This window comes from Microtus ochrogaster, unplaced genomic scaffold, assembly GCF_000317375.1.
Source record: "Microtus ochrogaster isolate Prairie Vole_2 unplaced genomic scaffold, MicOch1.0 UNK3, whole genome shotgun sequence".
NCBI lineage: Eukaryota > Metazoa > Chordata > Mammalia > Rodentia > Cricetidae > Microtus > Microtus ochrogaster.
In genome coordinates this window covers 14,934,647-14,954,728 of record NW_004949101.1, presented here as the reverse complement: position 1 = coordinate 14,954,728, position 20,082 = coordinate 14,934,647, and the positions used below count along the sequence as shown (strand labels likewise).

Genomic DNA, 20,082 nt, shown 5'->3' with positions numbered 1-20,082 from the left:
CATTTTGTCACGGGGACTTTGTTGTTTGCCACTATGTACTCTAAGATACTTGGCCCTTGAGCTTCTGAAGGATTCCTCTGTGTAGTCAGGTTTTCTTTGGACCACCAGCTCCTAAATAATGACACAGAGCCTTATTATTAAGCATTAAAGCTTGACTTTAGCTTAGGCGTATTCCCAACTAGTTCTTAAAACTTAAATTAACCATTTATATTCATCCATATTCTGTCTCGTGGCTTGCTACCTCACCTCCAGTTTCTTTATGATGGGCTGGTGAATTTTGCCTCTTCTTCCCAAAGTTCCTATCTCTGCCTGAAGTCCTGCCTAACGATTGGCTGCTCATTTCTTTATTAAACCAATTAGAAGTTGCCTTGGCAGAAGACACATCTTCACAGTGTACAAAAAGATTATCCCACAACATTCCTGTCTCGGCCTCCCGTTTTACCATATCAATACTGTGATTGCCTTGTCTGGCTTTACATTGGTTCTGGAACTTCAAGCATCATACATGGGTCGCAATCACTTTATCCACTGTGCCTATCACCCCAGTACTTACTGTTTTTGTTTATGCTGCTTCAGGGCTGGCAAGATGGCTCAGGGGATGGAAGTACTTGCTGTCCAAGACTGACGACCCACATGGAGGAAGCAGAGAACTGACTCCCAAGCTGTCCTCCAGCCTCTACATATACACTGCGGCATGCATATGCCATTACTGACATACATCAAATACAGAACACATACAATAACATGTTTAGAAACTGTTTTAAGTATGTGGCATGAGAACATTGGACTGTGACCTCTGGTGTTAGTATAGCTTTATAAGGCTCCCAAATTTAAAAACTTGGTATGACTAAAATTTTATTCCAATGAATAAAGGATAAAGGCTTAAAAAGCTATGGGTACTTTATAAATGTTAACAGGATCGCTAACAGTTTGTTCCCTGCTCTTTAACTAGTTGTCCAGTCTTAGAATCTGACCTGTGCCCACAGTTAAGTCCAAATAAATTCATAATCTAAGTGAAACTAGTTCAAGTATGATGTGTAGGTGTGAGCACAGCTGTCACATGTGTCTTGTGGACTTGGCTCTGTCCTTTCGCTTACTTTACGTGGGCTCGGGAGGTCGTCAGATTTATGCAGCAAGCACCTTTACCCATCAAGCCACAGCCCAGGATTCCTCTGAGTAGCCCTGACTGTCCTGGAACTAACTCATCACTCTGTAGACCAGGCTGGTCTTGAACTCAGAGATCCTCCTGCCTCTGCTTCTGTGCTAGGACTAAAGGCATGCACCACCACTGCCTGACGTCTTTTATTTTCTTTAAATAAAAATTATTCTAGAACTACTTCAAGTAAGGTGGTTAGGTCCACTCTCCTCCCTGACAGTGCACACCACAGATCCCAGGATCAAGTATCTGGATGCTGCAGATCTGGGATTTTTAGGATAGTCTCTAGTATTTGTATTGTTGCAGTCCTTCAACTTATACTTTCAAATAACATCCGAATACTCTCATATTTTCATATGTATCAAAACTACATCAGGGCTAGTGAGATGGCTGGCCCGTAAAGGCACACAACCCAAGTTCCAACCCTAGAGACCCCTCCCCCGCTCTGAGGTATTTGCTAGCGTTCTGAGGCATGCAGGGCTTTGGTAGCTCAAACCCTAACTCCCTACCTCAAGTGCAGACTCAGCGATTCAGAGGCTGGAACAGAACCCGGACACCAGCTGAGGTCATTTTAACAGTGACCAGCCCCTACTGAGTCTCCTCTGTGCAATCTTATGCTCTCCTTAAATGTGACTTGCACGTGGCACATTCCAGTGCATTCTCTACCACAGGACCATGTCACTGCCAGCTCAATGTGGTAAACGTGGCATCATTGTCATTAATGACACAGGGCTCAGAGTAGGAAACTTTTATTCTTTAAAAGCAGTTATTTAGAGGAAAAGGAATAAAAACCATAGTTGGCAATCAGAGCAGCCATTATTAGAACAGCACATGCTACTAAAACAATCTTTTTCATCCAAGATGCTCCTGGTTGGGTAGGCGTCTATGGCACACACACTATACACGACGGAGCATGTTCTAGTGAGCAGGACTTAAGATTCTCAAGTGGACAAGAGTCTTGAGTACTCTAGACATTTTTATTTCTTATAATGGAAATGGTAATTTGATTAGACTTTTTCAGAGCTGATAAAGGCCATCCACCTCACTCCAGCAGACAGACCTTCAGAGACCAGTGTGAGTAATCCCAGAAAAAGGCACTTAAAACACACTTGACAAGGAATGATACCAACGCACTGAGAGCTGGTCTGTCTTGTACAAGTCTTTACCACAGTTCAAATAAACTGTGTATTCATTCTCTCTCCCCACCATAGGTAGTACATTCTGTCTGTGTTGATACATACAGACGTACCAACACTGGTACACATTTCTAGAGAGGGAAAAAAAATCAATTGTTTAAAAGTTCACAGAAGTTCTAATCACTTTTTTAGAACAAAGAAGATGCATGAACCACTGCAAAAAGCGCCCACTAAACCTTTCTATGCACCAAAAAGGGGAGAGGCAGTAAAGGAAATACCTGGGTCTTCCTCAGGCTACCAACAATTTTTTGGTACTGTAAATCTCATAGGCACACACATCCATATTGCTAAAGTAGAAGAGAATGGATGAGAGGGAACTTCCTTTCTCTGCTCATCATGTTAGCTAGCTTGTATTATTCATCTTTGCTTAAAATATAAACAAAGTCTTACATATCAACATTTTCAGGATATTGACATTAGTTTTAAGTACTCAAAGTCTGTTACAGAAACAGGACTGCTGTACCCACCCATTACCGCATGTCGGAGCTGCAGTGCTGACTAACCCCATCTGCATCAGAAGCAAACGAAAGGCTTATTTCTTCCCAGGAACAGGGAGGTGTACACACATCCTGAGGATAGGAAAACACATTTAGTGATGTCATCTAAAGTGTAACTGCCGGCTGCAGAATGCCTCGGAACAAAGAGCAATCTCTTAAGAGCCAGATCCCACACATTTCTGTTTTTTAGCTGCTGGCTCCTCAGCCGCGTGTGAGTCTAAAGTGCTTGCACAAGACTTGAGGCTGGGGTCCGCTCGAAGGCTGTCCGAGACAACGGTGATGCCGGACAGAAGGTATCCTCCTCCTCCACTCATCAGCAATTTGGGATGACTCCGATCGGGCAAAACCTAACCAAGACAGAAAAAAATGGACATTCATATCTTTCTGCATTCTTACAGACTATATCAACAATGTAATAAAAATCAGAATTTAAATGACAAATTCCCTTGATTTAATATGACTAACTTTTAAGACCACTTCTTCATAGCACAATGTGGAAGAAGGTATAAAAACAAAGCGATCTATTTGTCTTAAACAAGAATAACTGAAGCCCTGTTTCTCTCAAATTGAATGCTAGTGTGAGGGGGGAGGGTGGATAGTTTCTGTAGTAATTCTGGCTCCGGGAAGCTTCATGGCAACAATCGGGTGTGTGGTATATGGAGAAACAACACAGGATGGACACTCCCTGAGGTTAACTCCTGCAAGGGCTCTTCTCACTTCTTACTCTGTATTCAACAGCATCCTTATCATGGTAGGATCGGATACCAACCAGCAGGACTGACGGAACACCTGGTAACACAGAAGTGCCCCCTCCAACCTCCCTTCCTGAAGGAACTCACTATGAGGTATTCAGGCAGCAAAGTCTCCAGCTGCTGTGACTTTGGGATCTGCTGCAGGGATCATACTGAGACCAAACTGAGCCCAGGCACAAGAGCTGACCACTCTTGCTCAGTTCAGGAGGTCCCTTTCATGGGCAGTCTTTACTCCCGGCTCCTCACTGGCCTGCCTGAGACTATCTCAGCATATGGATGTAGGCTGTTCCTTTTCTCTTTTCTAAGTACTGACCTACATAATTCCATTCCCCTCCTGCCCCCACCCTCTCTCTCTCAATATATATTTAAAGACCCCTTTGCCCTAATAAACCCTCTTATAAAATGTCTACCTTGGCATATTATCTAAGGATATGGCTCAGCGGCAGAGTACTTGCCCAGCCTGCCTGAGATGCTGATTCTGATCTCTAACACTGCCAGAGAGGGGGTAGGTGAGGGAAAGAGTAAAGCACTAACAGAGCTCAGTATGTGAGTTCTGAAATAACATACCTCCCACCAGTGGATCCTGAACTGGCTGGGAAGATGCTGCAGCAGAGGACAGGGTCACTTCATTTGCAGTGACCCACCTCCATTGACAAGGTCTTGAGAGTAGTATAACCAGTTATTTGCATTTTAAATACTCTGGACTAGTCAGGCACAGAGGCAGGTGGATCTCCCTGAGTTCAAGGCCAGCTTGATATACAAAGGGAGTTATAGAACAGCTAGGGTCACACAGAGAAACCCTGTCTCAAAAAACTAAACCAATTCAACCAACCAATCAACCAAACCAACAAACAAAAAAACCCACCGACCCCCCCCCCCTTCCTCTGGACCAGAGTCACAGAACAGTGCACCCTGATATGAAAAGGTCAGGAAACCATGGTATTTTCTGAGTGACAGGCAGACACTTCCACCATTGCCACTGTAAACAATGGTTTTATTTAACAACTTTCAGTATGGTGGCAAGGAGCCAGCAGCTCTGGAGCCTGTGGTGAGAATGCTTACCTGGTAATTTCTGAGCCAGGTTTCAGACAGTCTCAAGTTGATGACACCTCCTCTCTCCCGAAGTTTTGTATAGCATTCCAACAAAGGCTAAAGGCAAAACCAGAATCCTGTTAGATATTTTCTGAGTTCCAACAGGGGGATCAAAATTCAGGTGTAGGAATTCTGCATTTTGTCTCAGCATTTACCTCTTTATACTGACAGTAGACCACAAACGGTCTTGATGGGGCCACAAAGTCTAGCAAAGACAGTAGCAGTGGAGTGGGGTGGAAACGACTGGCCACAATCAAACTGCAAGGAAAACAGAGAGAACATCCCTCTACATCCTCCCAGTGGAACAGGGCTTTTAATCCCAGCACTTGAGAGGCAGAGGCAGGCGGATCTCTGTGAGCTCAAGGCCAGCCCGGTCTATAGAGTGAGTTCCAGGACAGCCAGGACTGTTACACAGAGAAACCTGGCCTCTGGGGAAAATAAAACAAAAATAAATAAATAAATAATAAATAAAATAAAAAAATAAAATGATCACCTAGTTATGCATGGTTAAAATCTTAACACTGTGGCCTAGGCAGAAGGATTGCCTTGAGTTCCACAACTGTATAAGGAGTAGGCCAGTGTGACCTATACAAACACAACATTCTAGAAATTCAAAGCAGAATGACATCATGAGCTATTTATTTCTAAAAAAACTGGGTTATAAGCATTTGTGCTGCCTGGCAGCTAAATGTAGGATATTCTTGTATTTTTGCTTTAGATCACCTGGAAGCAAATCTAACACCACACTTCTGAATCCACCTCCCATTGACAGAGGTATTGTTTCCCTTTATAGACGTATTTTATTTTAGTGTGTGTGTCCACAGAGGCCAAGTGCCAGATCCCCTGGAACTAGAGTTATAGACAGTTGTGAGCTGCCAATATGGGTGTTGGTTACTGAACACCAGTTCTCTGTAAGAGTAGCAAGCACTCTCTTTTAACCACTTAGCCATCTCTCTAGCCTCTGACAGGGATTGTCATTGGCTTGTTTTTGACCAGCATTACAGCCATATTAATGCTCCACCCCTACACCTATCAACTATTCGGTCCTATCTGATATCACTGCTTAATGTTCAGATTTCCTTGAAACTATCAAATTACACCTCCAACTTACCCCTCTGCTAGACTTGGCCTTTCTTTAAAAACAACCAACCAACTACTTATTTTACTAGCCTTAAAATAAAAGCTTTGATAAACTAATTGTTTCCTTTTTGACTATGAATGTGTACGCCTGCATGTTGATATGTGTATGAGTGTGCAGGTGTCCAAGGAGGCTACAGGTGTTGGATCTCCTCCCAGAAACTGAAGTCACCAGGCAGGGTGCTGGGAGCCTAACTCTGAACATTCTCCCCAGCCCAGACCCAGTCTCTCAAAAATCTAAACAATCAAGAGAAAATCTTCATCTCACTTCCCACAAGAATCAGGACAGGGGAAGAAAACGCTGATGCATTGGAAGCAGAACGCAGCAGCACCGAGGAGTGCCCCTCACCCCTCATCAACATACCCATCTGCATTTCTTTCTCCCAGCAGAGCGGCAGCCTCTAAATGTCTTTTCCTCTGCTCTTCTTGTCTTCTTTGCTTTTCCTGAATCTGAACAGCAAGAACCCAATGCACTGAGGTCATTCAGCCAGATTTACCAAAATGCTCTGTTTCATCAGAGCAGAGGTATTCAGAAGATGACAGAGAAAGGGGTGGTTTATAAGGACGATGAGGGTGCCTGAGGAAGTTATACTCAAAGGTCAGCCCCAAGTCACCTGAGCACTGCTGAAGCTGCCGCTAAAGTCACCCAGAGTTCCAGCCCACAGACTAAGTCACACTGCTGTGTACAAACACACCCATTTCCCCCAGTTGTTTCTGACAGTTATCATCTAGGGACCTAATGTTTCAAAGTTAACTTAAATCTCACAACTTAATGACTCACTGGGTCTGAGGCTATTACAAGGATAAAGACTCTTGACATTCTTACATAATCTCTTCTATTTCCTTTTTCTTTAGGCTCCTTATTCTCTGGGTCCTGAGGAACAGTTTCCATTGTTCTCTGTTCTTCTAGGTTACTTTCTGCGGCTTCTGCTATGCTGTCCTCATCGGCTTGTTCAGATATCTGTTTTTCCTCATGTTCACCGTTACTCTGTTCAACCGGAGTGCTGTCCTTAGGCTCCGAGGACAGCATCTCAGCAGAAAATGTTCCATTTAGAAGACTGTTTATTTTGTTGAGGGGGAATTCATGAAGACCACTGAGGAAAGATTTGGGAAATCCAAAACAAGCTGTTGCTGCCCGAACAGGTCCATCTCCAGGGTACAGCTGAATAATGGAGCCAAAACCTGAACAGACAAAACAAATGGAAGGAATCTAGACTGTGCAATGCCCAAGTCCTCACACAATTAATTCATGACTCTTCTCCCATGTCTAGAGGGCGAGGAATGCCGCAACCCATCTGGAGGTTCTTGACCACTATGAATATTTCATTCCCTACAGAGAGAATATAATTCCAAAGCAGGGAATTTTAAAGAAGCTTATCTCCTTAGGACACTATGGCAGGGAGACCCAGTGATCCTGTTTAGTTACATGATTTAGGTTCATCCACAGAGAGGGTGGATTCATGCTTATCTTCCACAGAGTCAGAGAAACCCAGACAGGTCAGCTTGTGTATTCCAAGAGAGGATACCTCCTGGGAAGCCTCCCTATTCAGCCCCTCAGTGCCTGATAACACAGTAAATCATTAGCCAGCTGCATTCCAGAATCATCCCCACACACACCAAAGCAGGAAAGGCCAGCATTTGGACTTCTTTCCTCACATCAGGGCAGCTTACAGTATTTGAAAACACCGAGGCTTACCTCCCATTCGTTCCATCATGGCACCTAGCACCAAGCCCGAACACGTTTCCATGACAATCATTTTATTGCCAGCACGGATATTTCCCAATGTCAGCATCTGGGCTAGTGTATCATATCTCATGTGGCTAAGGGAAAAAAGGATGATCCATTTACTTTTAGTTAAGTAAAGCCTGATGTTTAATAATTGTTTTTCTAGCTGTTTCATAAAAATTATGTTGATAAGATTATTGTTTGCTTGAGGCGACAGTAAAAGGACTTACAATTTATGAGGAAGGAGGACACTTTATGCAGGTGAGCAAGCTTTTCATTTTACTTAAAATCATGACTCTCTTAAAGACATATTTTCCCCCAATTATACTTTGAAAGGAAACAAAGCGTACTTAATTTTTCCAGGTTCTCTTGCATAATACATAATTGAAAGAATACGGGTAGATGGCTTCAAAATAGTAACGATGGCTTCATATCTAGGGGAAGTAAAAGCAGAATAACAATTTAAAATACCTTATTTTTAGTAGTATTTACTTAGTAAATAAAAAAGATGTGCTATTTTCAATCATTTCAAACAAAACGACTTACTTTTTCTTCTTCTTTTTAATATATTTATCTTGGGCAAATTCTGTCTTGTCGCGGAATGTTGTACTATTTTCAATTAGCTGCTGAACTATTTCCTGTAAGAAAAGGAGGAGCGAGCAGATCCTGAGGCTTCACTGTCTTACCCTGGCACTGAGCCTAAGGTCTCATCACCAGTTCCCCTCCACGAAGTCCAGGCGGCTCAGCTGGCCTTCTACACTCTACTTAGGACTTGCAATAAACACATTTATGTTTGTTTTTTTCTGGTGTTGGGGATGGAACCCAGGGTCTTGTTCACACAACTCCTTTAAACCAAGCTAAAGGAAGAGAGATGTCCAAGAAGGGGAGACGAGAGATGAAGATCAGCCAAGATCAAAACAAACGAGCTGTTCCCTTCTCTTCCACTAACACTTTTAGTGCTGCCTCTCACCCATTATTCCTATGCAAAAGAAACAAAATCCCCATGGGTTCAACGGCACACATATTTTAACTGACTCCCCATTTTACCTCAAGATCGGCATTAGAAACAAGTTACACACAAACAAAGGGAAAGAATCCTTTTTACCTCTCCTTTAATGCCCTTGTCTTTCAGAGCCTTTATATCATCTTGAGTAAGTTTTTGGGACTTTCCATCATCAACTATATTTCGATTATCAGTGCCCGCTTCTTTAGTCTCTAAGGAAAGAAATGGCTTTATGATAACTGTGATATAAAACTACTATTAAAATTATATTACTTAATTTTACATATATTTGTATATGTGTGTGGGCTCACACGTGGTGTGGTGCACATTGGTCCTAGGACATGGTTCTTTCTCCCCTCCCACCAAACAGGTCTCAGTGAACTCAGGTCGTTAGACTTGGTAACAGCTCCTTACCCACTAAGCCATCTTGCTGGCCCTCATTTGAAATTATTTCACAATGTTTTCTTTAAAAAAAAAAATTTTTTTTAGAGAGTTGGGCAAAGCAGCACAGACCTTTAATCTCAACGCTAGGGAGGCAGAGGCAGGAGAATCCCTGTGAGTTTGAGGCCAGCCAGGTCTACATGTCAGGGACAGCAAGGGCTATGTAGAGACCCTATCTCAAAAATTAGAAAAAAAAGAAAGATAAGATTTAATTTTGTTATGAGTGTTTGCCTACATGTATGTATGTGTACCAGATGCATGCCTAGTGCCTGGACTCAGAACAGGGTATCAGATGCCTGGAACTGGAGTCACAGGTGGTTGTGAGCATCATACGGGCATTCGGACCTAAACCTAGGTGCTCTAGAAGAAACAAGTCGGCCTACCTGCTGAGGCATCTCACCAACTCCTCAGAGTTTCTTTTTGCGATAAGTTCCAGGTAACACAGGCTGGCCTCAAGCTCACGATATAGCTACATAAGAAGCTGGACTCTGATTCTCGCACCTCAATCCCACAAGTACTTCAATTACACGCTCATGGTGTGCTGCAGATGAAGCTGGGGCCTTGTGCACACTGGGTAAATGCCCTACCAACTGAACTACATGCCCGCATCTGCAACCCTTCTTTTCCCAAGTTGCCTTTTACACCTAGTCCATCAGTCCCTCAAGTCAGCCTTGGCTTTTTAGGATCACCTCTTGTTTTAGCTAAGTTTTCTGGAGAGCATCCAAATTAAATGGAAGTCTGCCTAGCTAACTGTAGACCGTCCATCTCTAACATCCCGCGTGGGGTACCTGAAGTAGGCTCTTCCTTCTTCTTCTTGAGCTGAAGGCATCCTCCATTGCTCACTTCAAATGTTGACCCATAACTATGGCCAATGGCATTATCCAGATAAAACCACTGTTTCTCGAACGTTACTTTCCTGAGGAAGGATAAGCGACCAGTCAATTGACTTCTCTTACATTCGTGCTACAACAGGTGCGCTCATTCTCACGATGTACAGTGAACAGCACTGCTTCTGGGTACAAACCTGACAAACGAACTAGAGAGAACCAGGCTCAGGAGAGACACAAACATTCATAAAGAAGCTAGGAAAACACTGACTTTTAGAAGAAAAAAGATACTCCTTTTATGGGGCACAGATCTGCTTGCACTTTGCTTAAACTCACAGATTCTGAAGATCGCGACAGCAGTTGACTGTCGAGATTCCCAGGCCAGGAGGATGTATGGAGATATCCCATGTCGCTCGCACTAGAAAGCCCCCAACGAGATAACCCTGAGATGACAACAATTTTAAAACTCCCTGGTCTCTGTCTAACTGGCTATTGTACTAGAACAGTGGCAAATCCTAATAACCCGTATTAGAAAGAAACATTAGTGGAATCTAGACATCTGAAATGAACTGAACACTGACGGTGCACTGCTGAGGGTGGGGCATTGGGCTCTCCTGTCACTCAGCCCTGTACTTACTTTCAAAGGGAAGCACACAACAAAATCTCTTCCCCTTCAAAGAAAGGAAATGAACCCCTGCTGACTAATAACTAGATGTTAAGCAGTGTGTGTGCCCTTTCCATCCTCACAGTAATCCTGGGATGCCCTTTTCCAGGATAGAAATCTGAGACCCTGGGAAAACTGTACTGTTCAAGATGCTAAATTCCAGGCCACACTGGCCTTAGCCACAGTGTTGAAACATGGTCCTCTGAACTGCAGCGTTCCCTCCAAACTGAAATACTTCCTCTAGGAGGGGAGGAGACACCAGCTTTCAAGCAACAGGACATACACTGGAGAACAAAATCTTCAAATTCTTGAAGGTCTTCTACCTATCAATATCAAAAGGAGTAAACAGTCACTGGGTAGGGAGTGTGGGGGACAACTTTGACCATTAAGGCTTTGGAGCTGCTCTACAGCCTCTGGGTTGGGTTGCACGTGTGTAATGACTCCCCAGAAGAATGTCACACAATACACAATGACACCTGCTGTGTGTGCTTGCTTGTGTGAGGAGCTAAAGCTGGGGGACTCATACAGGTCGGCAGTGTTTTTCTATATCACCCAGCACAGTTGACATAAGAGTGTTGTACCTAGGGAAGCGTCAGAGCCCAGCGGGCACACACAGCATTCTGAGTTCTGAGACCGGCCCTGGTGAATTGTTTGTGCCCTCTCGCTCCTCCCTTGTTCTCTGTTTCTACAGGCTCGCAGAATGTGCTTCCCACTGCTGCTGGTCCTCCGTGTGACAGGGTTCTCTATCCTGTCACATCTTTGTGCATCACATCCTTTAGCAAAAACCGTTTCTACTTTTAAGTGTGTGTGCGCACATGCGTGTCGTATATGTACATGTATGTTTCAGGACCACAGTGTGCATGTGGAAGTCAGGAGACGAACTCCACCTTATTTTGAGGCAAATTCTCTTTTGTTTAATGTTGCATATGCCAGGCCAGCTGGCCCTCAAACTTCCAGGGCATCTCCTGTCTCTGCTTCCCTCTTGCTGGATGAACGCTGACATCACAGACATGTACCACCATATCTGATGCTTGTGTGCTAACAGCTTTACTCACTGGGCCATCTCCCTAGCTTCGTTCATCAAATGCCACTTGAACCATATGACCCTCAGGCCAGCTTCAGTGTTTAACACCAGGTGCTTTAAGGGGCTGCAAATCTGGCCTGAGCTGAGCAAATATTTTGAGTCTTATATGTTGGCTACTGAAAATCCAGCAAAGGATAAGAGTTGTCTCTGTTAGGAGCACTTTAAGAGCCCACCTGAGTTCAGTCACAAAAATACAGTGGCAACGAGGACAGTTGTTAAGACTTCTCTAATTTTAACTACCAAAAAAATCTTATCAATGGAGAATTTTTTTTTTTTTTTGTTTTTTTTCGAGACAGGGTTTCTCTGTGGTTTTGGAGCCTGTCCTGGAACTAGCTCTTGTAGACCAGGCTGGTCTCGAACTCACAGAAATCCGCCTGCCTCTGCCTTCCAAATGCTGGGATTAAAGGCGTGCGCCACCACCGCCCGGCTCAATGGAGAATTTTAAAATGCTCAAAAGATTTTTGATTTTAGCTGAGAATGAACACGCCGCCCCCCTGATCTTTTTTTTTTTTCTTTATCAAATTATGCTTGTGCCAAGAAGGATTGGTTACCAACTGACTTGATGCACTGGACACTGCTGCCTGTCTAACTGGTTTTATTTTGTTGAGACATTGGCTAGGCTGCTCTGAGACTCTCCAAGCATGACCCTGAACTTCTGATCTCCCTTTCCTCCGCCTCCCAAGTACTGGAATTGCAGGCCTGCACCAACAGTCTATTAATGCAGTGCTGGAAACTACACCTAGGGCTTGGAGCACGCCAGACACGCACTCGAGCAACTGAGCTACATCCCCAGCCCTTAGGATTTTTACTGTTTCCTGCTCCATTTCAAATACTACTCAATGGTTTGAATCAAACAGTAGCAAAAATAACTTAATGCCAAGTGAGCATTAGAAGGGGTTCCAAATTTCATGATATCCAGTTTTCTGACCCACAAAGAGTTGTTCTCCTGACTTTGTACGATTTACTTCTTTTCAAGGAGTATCACGTGAATGGCAGTGTGACTCAGTGGCAGAGCCCTTGTCTAGTATGCAGAGCCTCTGCACTACAACAATCAAGCAAATAATGAAACAGTATGATACATAAGTTCAAAAGAAAACCTCACTGTACCAAAGTAACCTAATATCCCAATAAATTCTAACCATCAATAAGCTACTAGAATTAAGTAACTTAATCAGATCTGTCACAAATTTACCAAGCCCAATTATGTATGAGCTCTGAGTTCTTAAGCGAACTGCTTGTGAACAATTCGATTTTCCAGGACCTTTAATACCTTGATGTAAAAAGAAGGGCTCACAGTAATTGCACACTGTAGGAATTTGGCTTTTCTTATTCATAGAAGATAGATTTTCCCCCGCTGAGGTCGAGAAGAGGTCTGCCTACCTGAAAGTCAGACTAAGTGTAAGGGATCTTTTTTCTCTCTCCTCCCTCCTCTCTCTCACAGAGGAAGTCGAATTTATGGGAAAGGTGGGGATGAGAGTCAGCCATAATGAAGAGATCTCAATGTAAAAGGCTGGAGGAGTTCTGTAATGGAGAAGACCCTAAGAACCTAAGGAAAGCACCCTTGGGGACGGCAGTACCAAGAACGGAATTCCTGGGGAGGGAATCCGGCGCTGAAGGTAGAAGTTGGGGAATGAAAGGTAGAGGCAAGTACTGTAGAATGAGAAAGGGGCAAATGAAGTCCTAGAGGCCAAGGATGCAAAAGGTTCCCAGAGGGAAACGGCCTCTGTGGTAGGAAGATCTGAGTGGTGGCAACGACGGCTGGGGGGTGGGGTGGGGGGTTGCGGATTTAAAGAACCAAGAGTGGGGCACTGGAGGGGGTGATTATCTAGGTGATGGTGCGCGCCGCCCAAGGCCAGTAACTTGACTTACTTTCTCCGCTGGACTTGCACTGCTTTGAACACATCTTCCCGCTTCAGCACCACGAAGTCGCCGTCACGGATGCAGTGCTCCCCGGGCTGCGGGGGCTGCGGGCTTGGCTGCTCCGCTGATGCCTCCATGGACGTCAGACTGTTTCCAAACTCCGTAGCCGGTTCCAGCCGTCAGCAGCACCACACCACCCAGAGGAATCTACCCTTCCGCCAGCACCGCCCCCACGTGCTGCGCGCCGCTTCCGCTTTCCGGCTCCCGCTTCCGGGAGCCTCGCGGCTTCCGTCTAGCTGAACTCTTTGATTGGCTACGCTTCGTCCCGCCCTCCCGTCTCTTGCCTTCCTTAAGCGTCATAGACGCGCCAAAAAAGAACTCTGGAGGAACCCGGAGTTTAGCTTGTGGTGTTAGGCTCGGGCTTTACCCGCCTTGGGTCTCGCGTTCCGGTGCTCGGCAACCCTGGCACCCAGGCTGCTCTGGAACCTGAGTGTTCGCGTAGCCCTGCGTGCGCGTGCGCACCGCCTAGGCCCGGTCGCTGGCTGGGAGGACTCGGGGACTCCCGCAATTAGGACGACGGGACGCGAATGAAGTCAGGGACTGCGGGTCCTAAATATATGTTGGACTTCCCTAAATATATGTTGGACTTGCCACCGTTCGCAGTATGTTATCCTATTGGGTCGCTGTGGAAGGTGGTGTTGCAATGGGATGTCTCATCTTGAGGGTCCTGAGGGCTTGTGTTTTGTCTCAGTGTTATTACAAACAAGCTTCTTTGCGAACCTTTTAGTTATTAACTAAACCCTTTCGAGTTAGAATAGGCTCTCTTAATGGATTTCGCCGCAGTGTATGAATATATCATTAGTACTTTGTAGCAGTGGGATAGGCATTTTTAAGTGGATTTCTATTATCCTTTAGAACTGTTTAGGACAGCTTGCCACAGAAAATAATACAACAAAGATTGAACTACAATATAGCCCTAGAATCTTACAGGTGGGGATTATGTTCAGCTAGTATTGCCTAATAATAGTCTCAAACACTGCAGACAGGTTCAAGTTACCGTCTTTATTTCTCTCTTGGTGGTTCTTTGAAAACTAGTGCTGAGTAAACGGCTGTAGTGTACCTTAAATCGTGATGGGTATTAAATTCTTGAGGCCAGGTGGTGGTGGCATACGCCTTTAATCCCAACACTTGGGAGGCAGAGGCAGGCGGATCTCTGTGAGTTCGAGGCCAGCCTGGTCTACAAGAGCTAGTTCCAGGACAGACTCCAAAGCCAGAGAGAAACCCTGTCTCGAAAAACAAACAAATTCTTAAATAATTACACAAAACGTAAGCTTTATACTGTGGCATGGAATTTTGCCAGCCTATGTGCAAGTTCTCAAACACAACACATTAATTTCCTCCTTTTACTACGTTAATAGATTTTTAGGAGTGTTGTTGACCTTTAGAAGACATGAGCGGTGCGTATAGAGGAAGAGGTTTTGGACGGGGAAGATTCCAAAGCTGGAAGAGAGGAAGAGGTGGCAGGAGCTTCTCGGGAAGCTGGAGAGAAAGAGAGGACAGAGCTGACCCGAGTAAAGCCACAGGAAAGCACACTTCTGGTAAGTGCGTTCTCGTGAAAGCAACAACTCAAGGGCCAGGAAATGGTGGAGTGGGAAAGAGTGCCTGCCACCATGCCCCATGACCCTCAGGTCCCTAGGAACCCACTGTGATGGAAGGAGAGAACTGACTCCTGCAAGCTGTCATGTGACCTCCACATGTGCACATTGGCATGGGTTGGCCCACACGTGGTCACAGACAACACACACATGCATAAACATGTTTTAAAAAAGCAAGTCATGCCTAGTAGACAGCAGGATATTATTTTTATTGACCTGTCCAGTTTAGACTGTATTAATAGACCCTGGGAGGAGGGACTAGGGGTGAAAACGGTGCTTTGTTTTTTTACTAACATCATATTCTGCTTTTTTCAGAACAGACTTCACAGCCTTTACGTCTACAGTCAACGTTGGATCAGTTTATACCGTATAAGGGCTGGAAGCTTTATTTCTCTGAAGGTAGAGTTAGAGATCTTAAATGTACCAGGAGTTAGATACCCATTTCTGGATACTACATTTCATGTTACCATGATTCAGTGTCTGATAACATGCCTTCTGCTCTTCCAAACATTTGTTAGGAGTGTTGTTTTTATGCATGTATCAGGAAAACAAACTGGTGAGTGTCAAAGAAGGGTTTAATACAAAGAATTAGATGTGTATGTGGAAGACTCAAAAAACAGAAAGGGAGCATTGAGGTAGTAGCCTCCTGGAAAGTAGTGATTTCCGGACACAGCAGTCTGATCCCTGTGGCTGAGGGAGAACAAACATCCAGACATTCCAAGGCTGCCAGAAGTTGGGAGTTCAAAGATGGAGGAACAGTAGTGATGTCGCTTTAATCTCAGGGCACCCTCCAAAGCTGTGCTTTAGGACTTAGGAAGGCACCCTGCTTTGTGCTCAGAACACAGATGAATGAAGCTGGTTGAGCACAGCAACTAAGGACTCATCAGATGTTGGTTGGATCCTGGAGCTTGGATCTATAGTTGTTCTGTGCAGTAGGAGAGATACTGAAAAGAACCGCAACAAGAGGCTGGTGAGGTGGCTCAGAAGTTAAGCATACTTACTATTCTAGAGGGTTTGAACTTGGGTTCCAGAAGAAAGTTTGCTCTGAAACCCTCTTTTGGCCTCTGCAGACACCTGCACATGTAACATACTTAACACAGACACACATATGCATAAAATAAATCTTAAAAGAATGAATAAAAACAAGAATAGTTTATTTCATACTTCTTGCCGCCTTCCAGTCCTTACAGTGTCTCCAGTTGGCTAAACCTAAAGGTTATTTGGGAACTTGGGCACAGATGTCAGTGTCCCAACAAGAAACACAGTAATAGGCTTGGAACTAAGAGTTAGATGCCACTTCAAGTCTGTGTAGAGATGAGTACCATCTACTATCAGACATTTTTGTGAACTGTGGAGATGTTGTTCTTCCTTTATGGTATCTACATGCTTGCTATCTCTTTTGTGAAATGTGCTTTTTGTTCTTTTTATTTAAAGCTGTGGATTTTTGTTTGCTTGTTTTTGTTTTTCGAGACAGGGTTTCTCTGTGTAGCTTTGGATACTGTCCTGGAACTAGCTCTTGCAGACCTGGCTGGCCTCCAACTCTGCCTACTTCTGCCTCCTGATTAAAGGCATACACCACCACTGCCCAGCTAAAGCTGTGTGTTTTCCCCCTCTAGTATACTATATTGCTGTGGTTAAGGATCCTGTCTTTGTGACTTTCAGTATTCATTCTGTGAATGAATTCTTCTTTCCTTCCCTATTAACTTGATAGATGTGTTTCACAGATGATCTTTTAATTCCTTTATGATACATTAACCCCCAATGTTTTTATTATTGTCCTAACAGTTAGCTCAGAGAACTGTAAGTGACCTTTAGATTACTAAAGATGGGATTTAAGAGATACCTTGCTTAAAGTTGACCAGCTCTATTTCACTAGACTGAAGCAGCATTATAGTTTTGAGATTACAGTTAAGCATTGGTCTGTGGTCTGTCTTCAGTCTTCAGAAATAATTTGAAAGGTAACAGTCTGAACAAGTAGAATTTACTTTGCAAAGATAGTGATTATGTTTAGCTCCGTTCCTATGAATGGCTTTGCATTTATTATAATGACTAGTTTAAGCTTATTGTATGAGGTATTTGAATTGATATACTCAAGACTCAGTAGAAAGTTTCTCAGCTGTTTGGACTTTTATAGATATTTCAGGTTATTCAGATGTCATTTTCTTTTTAGAATCTCAAGTATTCATTCATATGAGTATTCAGATCTAATCACAATACAAAGTAAGTAAGGGGGGAAATTTGTGGTGTTTCTAGGGATCTGTCTCAGGAAAATATAAATGCTTCTTTGATTATTGGTGCTAATGCTGTATTTGTTGGATTAGTTTACAGTGATAGTTCTCCTTTTATTGAGAAGATTCAAGCTTTTGAGAAATTTTTCACAAGGCATATTGACCTTTATGATAAGGTAAGTGCTTTCTACAGCAACACTGACAGTCTGTCTGTCTTTATGTGACAGCTAACTGGACAGTGTGTTTGAGGTGCTAGTGAGTGTGATGCTGGAGTGGATGGGTGTCACTTAGTTCCTGGTTCTCACATACCAGCAGTGTGGGCCTAGGTGAATTATATTATCTCTACTTAAGCTTTCTCGTCCTTAGAGATAATATCATAAATAGAAATTTTAAAAGTTTGTTAAGTATGTACATGAAAATATTTGCAATATTACAGCTATGTAAGAAAACAGAATTATCACTGTGTTGACTATTGCATGCTTTCTTAAAGTGCATACTAAATAATTATGATAAATTGACTTGCAAAAAAGCAATTGTTATATTTAAGATTTAATCTTTTATAGGATGAAATAGAAAGAAAGGGAAGCATTTTGGTGGACTTTAAAGAGCTGACAAAAGATGATGAAATAACTAACTTGATACCAGATATAGAAAATGCATTAAGAGATACCCCTGAGAAAACCTTGGCGTGTATGGGTCTGGCAATACATCAGGTAAATTTAGCCAACGTTTTAAATGGAAATACCATAGTGTCAGTACTTTTTAAAAGGTACTTAGCTTTTACTAACAGAAGTTGGTTAGAATTTAAGGATTGTAGACTTCCCCTAGGAGATAACAAATTCAGCCTATATACAATTTCCTTGAATCAGCTTAATTGTACTCGATATAGAAGTTATGATTTCTTTTTGAGGAGATATCTGATTTAATATGAAATATAAAACAAGCATGGTGTCGGGAATTTGGAGCACAAGGACTGACCTCAAATGTGAGTTCCTTTAGCATCAGGAAAATCACTTCTCCGAGGGCCCATGCCTAGACTGAAAGTGGCAGTTGTTCTGGGCTTGTGTCAGTTTTCCTCAGGGACAGACGACACAGCACCTGAGACCACCCACCGAAGTGCTTCCAGGTAAAGGGAAGCAGATCCCAGGAAAGGCACAGATTAGTGCTGGGTGCCTTGAGAGGTGGGGTAGAATGGGGAAAGCTCAAGGGAAGATGTGGGCTTAGGATAGGTCTTAAATGAATACATAGAATCTGGACACTGCAGGGGTGGTCAGGCTATCCAGGTGCACTGCTGAACACCCTGCACTGGGAACCCTGCCTCTTGCCTTCAGACTCATCCAGTCCATTATTTCCCTAGCCGGGCAGCTGTGCCATCTCCTTACTCATCTAACATGCTCTTAAGCACAATTCCTTTCCATCCTTCCTGCTCTGGCTCACGCTGAGGCATGCCCTACAGAATGTTTTTTAGTGGAACCCAGTGGGTAATGGCTTTGAGGGCTGTTATTTTATGTGTATGAGTGCTTTGCCCACATGTATGTGTGACTAGTGCCCAAAGATGTCAGAAAAAGGCATGGGTCCTCTAGAACTGGACTTGGGCCATCATGCAGGTGCTGGGAACTGAACCTCAGTCCTTTGCAAGAACAGCGAGTGTTTTTAAGTGCTGAACCGTCTTGCCAGCCCCCAGTGTTAGGACTTTTAATGTTAGGTTTATTTGGGACAAAAGGTAGGGATGCTGAAGTTTTCTGGTACAGGTACAAGAAGATCCCAAATGAAATAATCTACTGCAAAATAGTCATAATCGGTTATCAGTCTTTTAGCTGACTATTACAGTACTGTTTATTTATTTTTTTCCTGAACTCTTCATGAACGTTGGGTTCTCTCTGAGAGTTCTGCTTAAAGAGTATTGTTTTTCAATTTTTGACTAAGGTATTAACCAAGGACCTTGAACGGCATGCAGCTGAATTACAAGCTCAAGAGGGATTGTCTAATGATGGGGAAACAATGGTAAACGTGCCACATATTTTTGCAAGGTAAGAAACTTGATGCTATTTTTTTCTCAATAACTTTTTGATTGTTGTAAAACAAATGGATTTCATTGTGAAACATTTATGCATACATATATCATGACTGTTTTTATTTTCCTCCCATCCCCCACTGGCCTCACTTATTTCCCCTCTCAACCTTTGACTGGATCCCTTCCTCTCCTTAAATAGTCCTTGCTTCTGTTTTCATGGCACAGAGATTCCGTTACCCTCTCTTGTTTACCCCTCCTATCTCCCTTCAGACTTGTTCCCCCACTTCCATGACCCTTTCTACGTTCATGTGTGTGTCTATAAATCTATAAATCTGTACTTCATCTATGAGAACAAGCATGCAGTGTATATTTCTGAGTCTTGCATATTTCACTTAATGTAATAATCTCTGATTCTATCCATTTTTATGTGTCATAATTTCATTCATTTTTACAAATGAATAAAATTGTGTTATATACCACATTTTCCCTATGTCTTTATCTATTACAGCTATCTAGACTAGTTCATTATCTTGGCTCTTGTGAGTAGTACAGCAGTAAATGTGAGTGTACTCACTCAGAATCCTTGAGGTTTATACCCAGTAGTGGTATAGCCGAGTCGTATAATAATTCTGTTTTCCATTTCTTAGGGTTACTGATTTTTTTCAGTTTACATTTCCCCAGAAGTGTATGAAAGATCCTGACAGCGTTTCTTACCTTTTTTTTTCTTGTTGATAGTAGTTTTTACTGACT

At 43.3% G+C, this 20,082-nt stretch overlaps 2 protein-coding genes across 4 annotated transcripts in view; one reads left to right on the top strand and one right to left on the bottom strand.

Annotated features, from left to right (window-relative positions):
* Positions 1 to 1,893: 1,893 nt before the first annotated feature.
* Positions 1,894 to 13,668, bottom strand: Trmt6 (tRNA methyltransferase 6). Of its 3 annotated transcripts, XM_005365556.3 has the most exons (11): positions 13,445 to 13,668; positions 9,789 to 9,916; positions 8,662 to 8,771; positions 8,103 to 8,194; positions 7,907 to 7,990; positions 7,527 to 7,651; positions 6,657 to 7,012; positions 6,195 to 6,280; positions 4,849 to 4,951; positions 4,664 to 4,750; positions 1,894 to 3,196 (listed from the first exon to the last, which is right to left on the bottom strand). In XM_005365556.3, exons 1-11 carry the CDS (start codon positions 13,570 to 13,572, stop codon positions 3,005 to 3,007), a joined length of 1,491 nt encoding a protein of 496 aa, XP_005365613.1. In that variant the 5' UTR covers positions 13,573 to 13,668; the 3' UTR covers positions 1,894 to 3,004. The 3 variants fall into 3 exon arrangements, with proteins under 3 accessions (XP_005365613.1, XP_026644317.1, XP_026644318.1); XM_026788516.1 differs by lacking the exon at positions 13,445 to 13,668 and having other exon boundaries at positions 8,662 to 8,769; positions 9,789 to 9,910; XM_026788517.1 differs by lacking the exons at positions 8,103 to 8,194; positions 8,662 to 8,771; positions 9,789 to 9,916; positions 13,445 to 13,668 and having other exon boundaries at positions 7,787 to 7,990.
* A 144-nt stretch (positions 13,669 to 13,812) lies between these two features.
* Mcm8 (minichromosome maintenance 8 homologous recombination repair factor) overlaps positions 13,813 to 20,082 on the top strand; it is a 33,556-nt gene continuing 27,286 nt past the window's right edge. The window contains exons 1-6 of the mRNA XM_005365555.2: positions 13,813 to 14,097; positions 14,854 to 15,033; positions 15,406 to 15,489; positions 17,412 to 17,494; positions 17,882 to 18,031; positions 19,245 to 19,348. Coding sequence (XP_005365612.1) covers positions 14,886 to 15,033; positions 15,406 to 15,489; positions 17,412 to 17,494; positions 17,882 to 18,031; positions 19,245 to 19,348 — 569 coding nt within the window. The 5' untranslated portion in view covers positions 13,813 to 14,097; positions 14,854 to 14,885. The remainder of the gene's footprint in view (positions 14,098 to 14,853; positions 15,034 to 15,405; positions 15,490 to 17,411; positions 17,495 to 17,881; positions 18,032 to 19,244; positions 19,349 to 20,082) is intronic.

Coding starts and splice junctions, on each gene's coding strand:
- Trmt6 (XM_005365556.3), bottom strand. CDS start 13,572: ATGGAGGCATCAGCGGAGCAGCCAAGCCCGCAGCCCCCGCAGCCCGGG. Junction 7,991..8,102: donor ATTAAAAAGAAGAAGAAAAA/GTAAGTCGTTTT, acceptor TACTTCCCCTAG/ATATGAAGCCATCGTTACTA. Junction 3,197..4,663: donor CCTGGCTCAGAAATTACCAG/GTAAGCATTCTC, acceptor TGTCTTGGTTAG/GTTTTGCCCGATCGGAGTCA.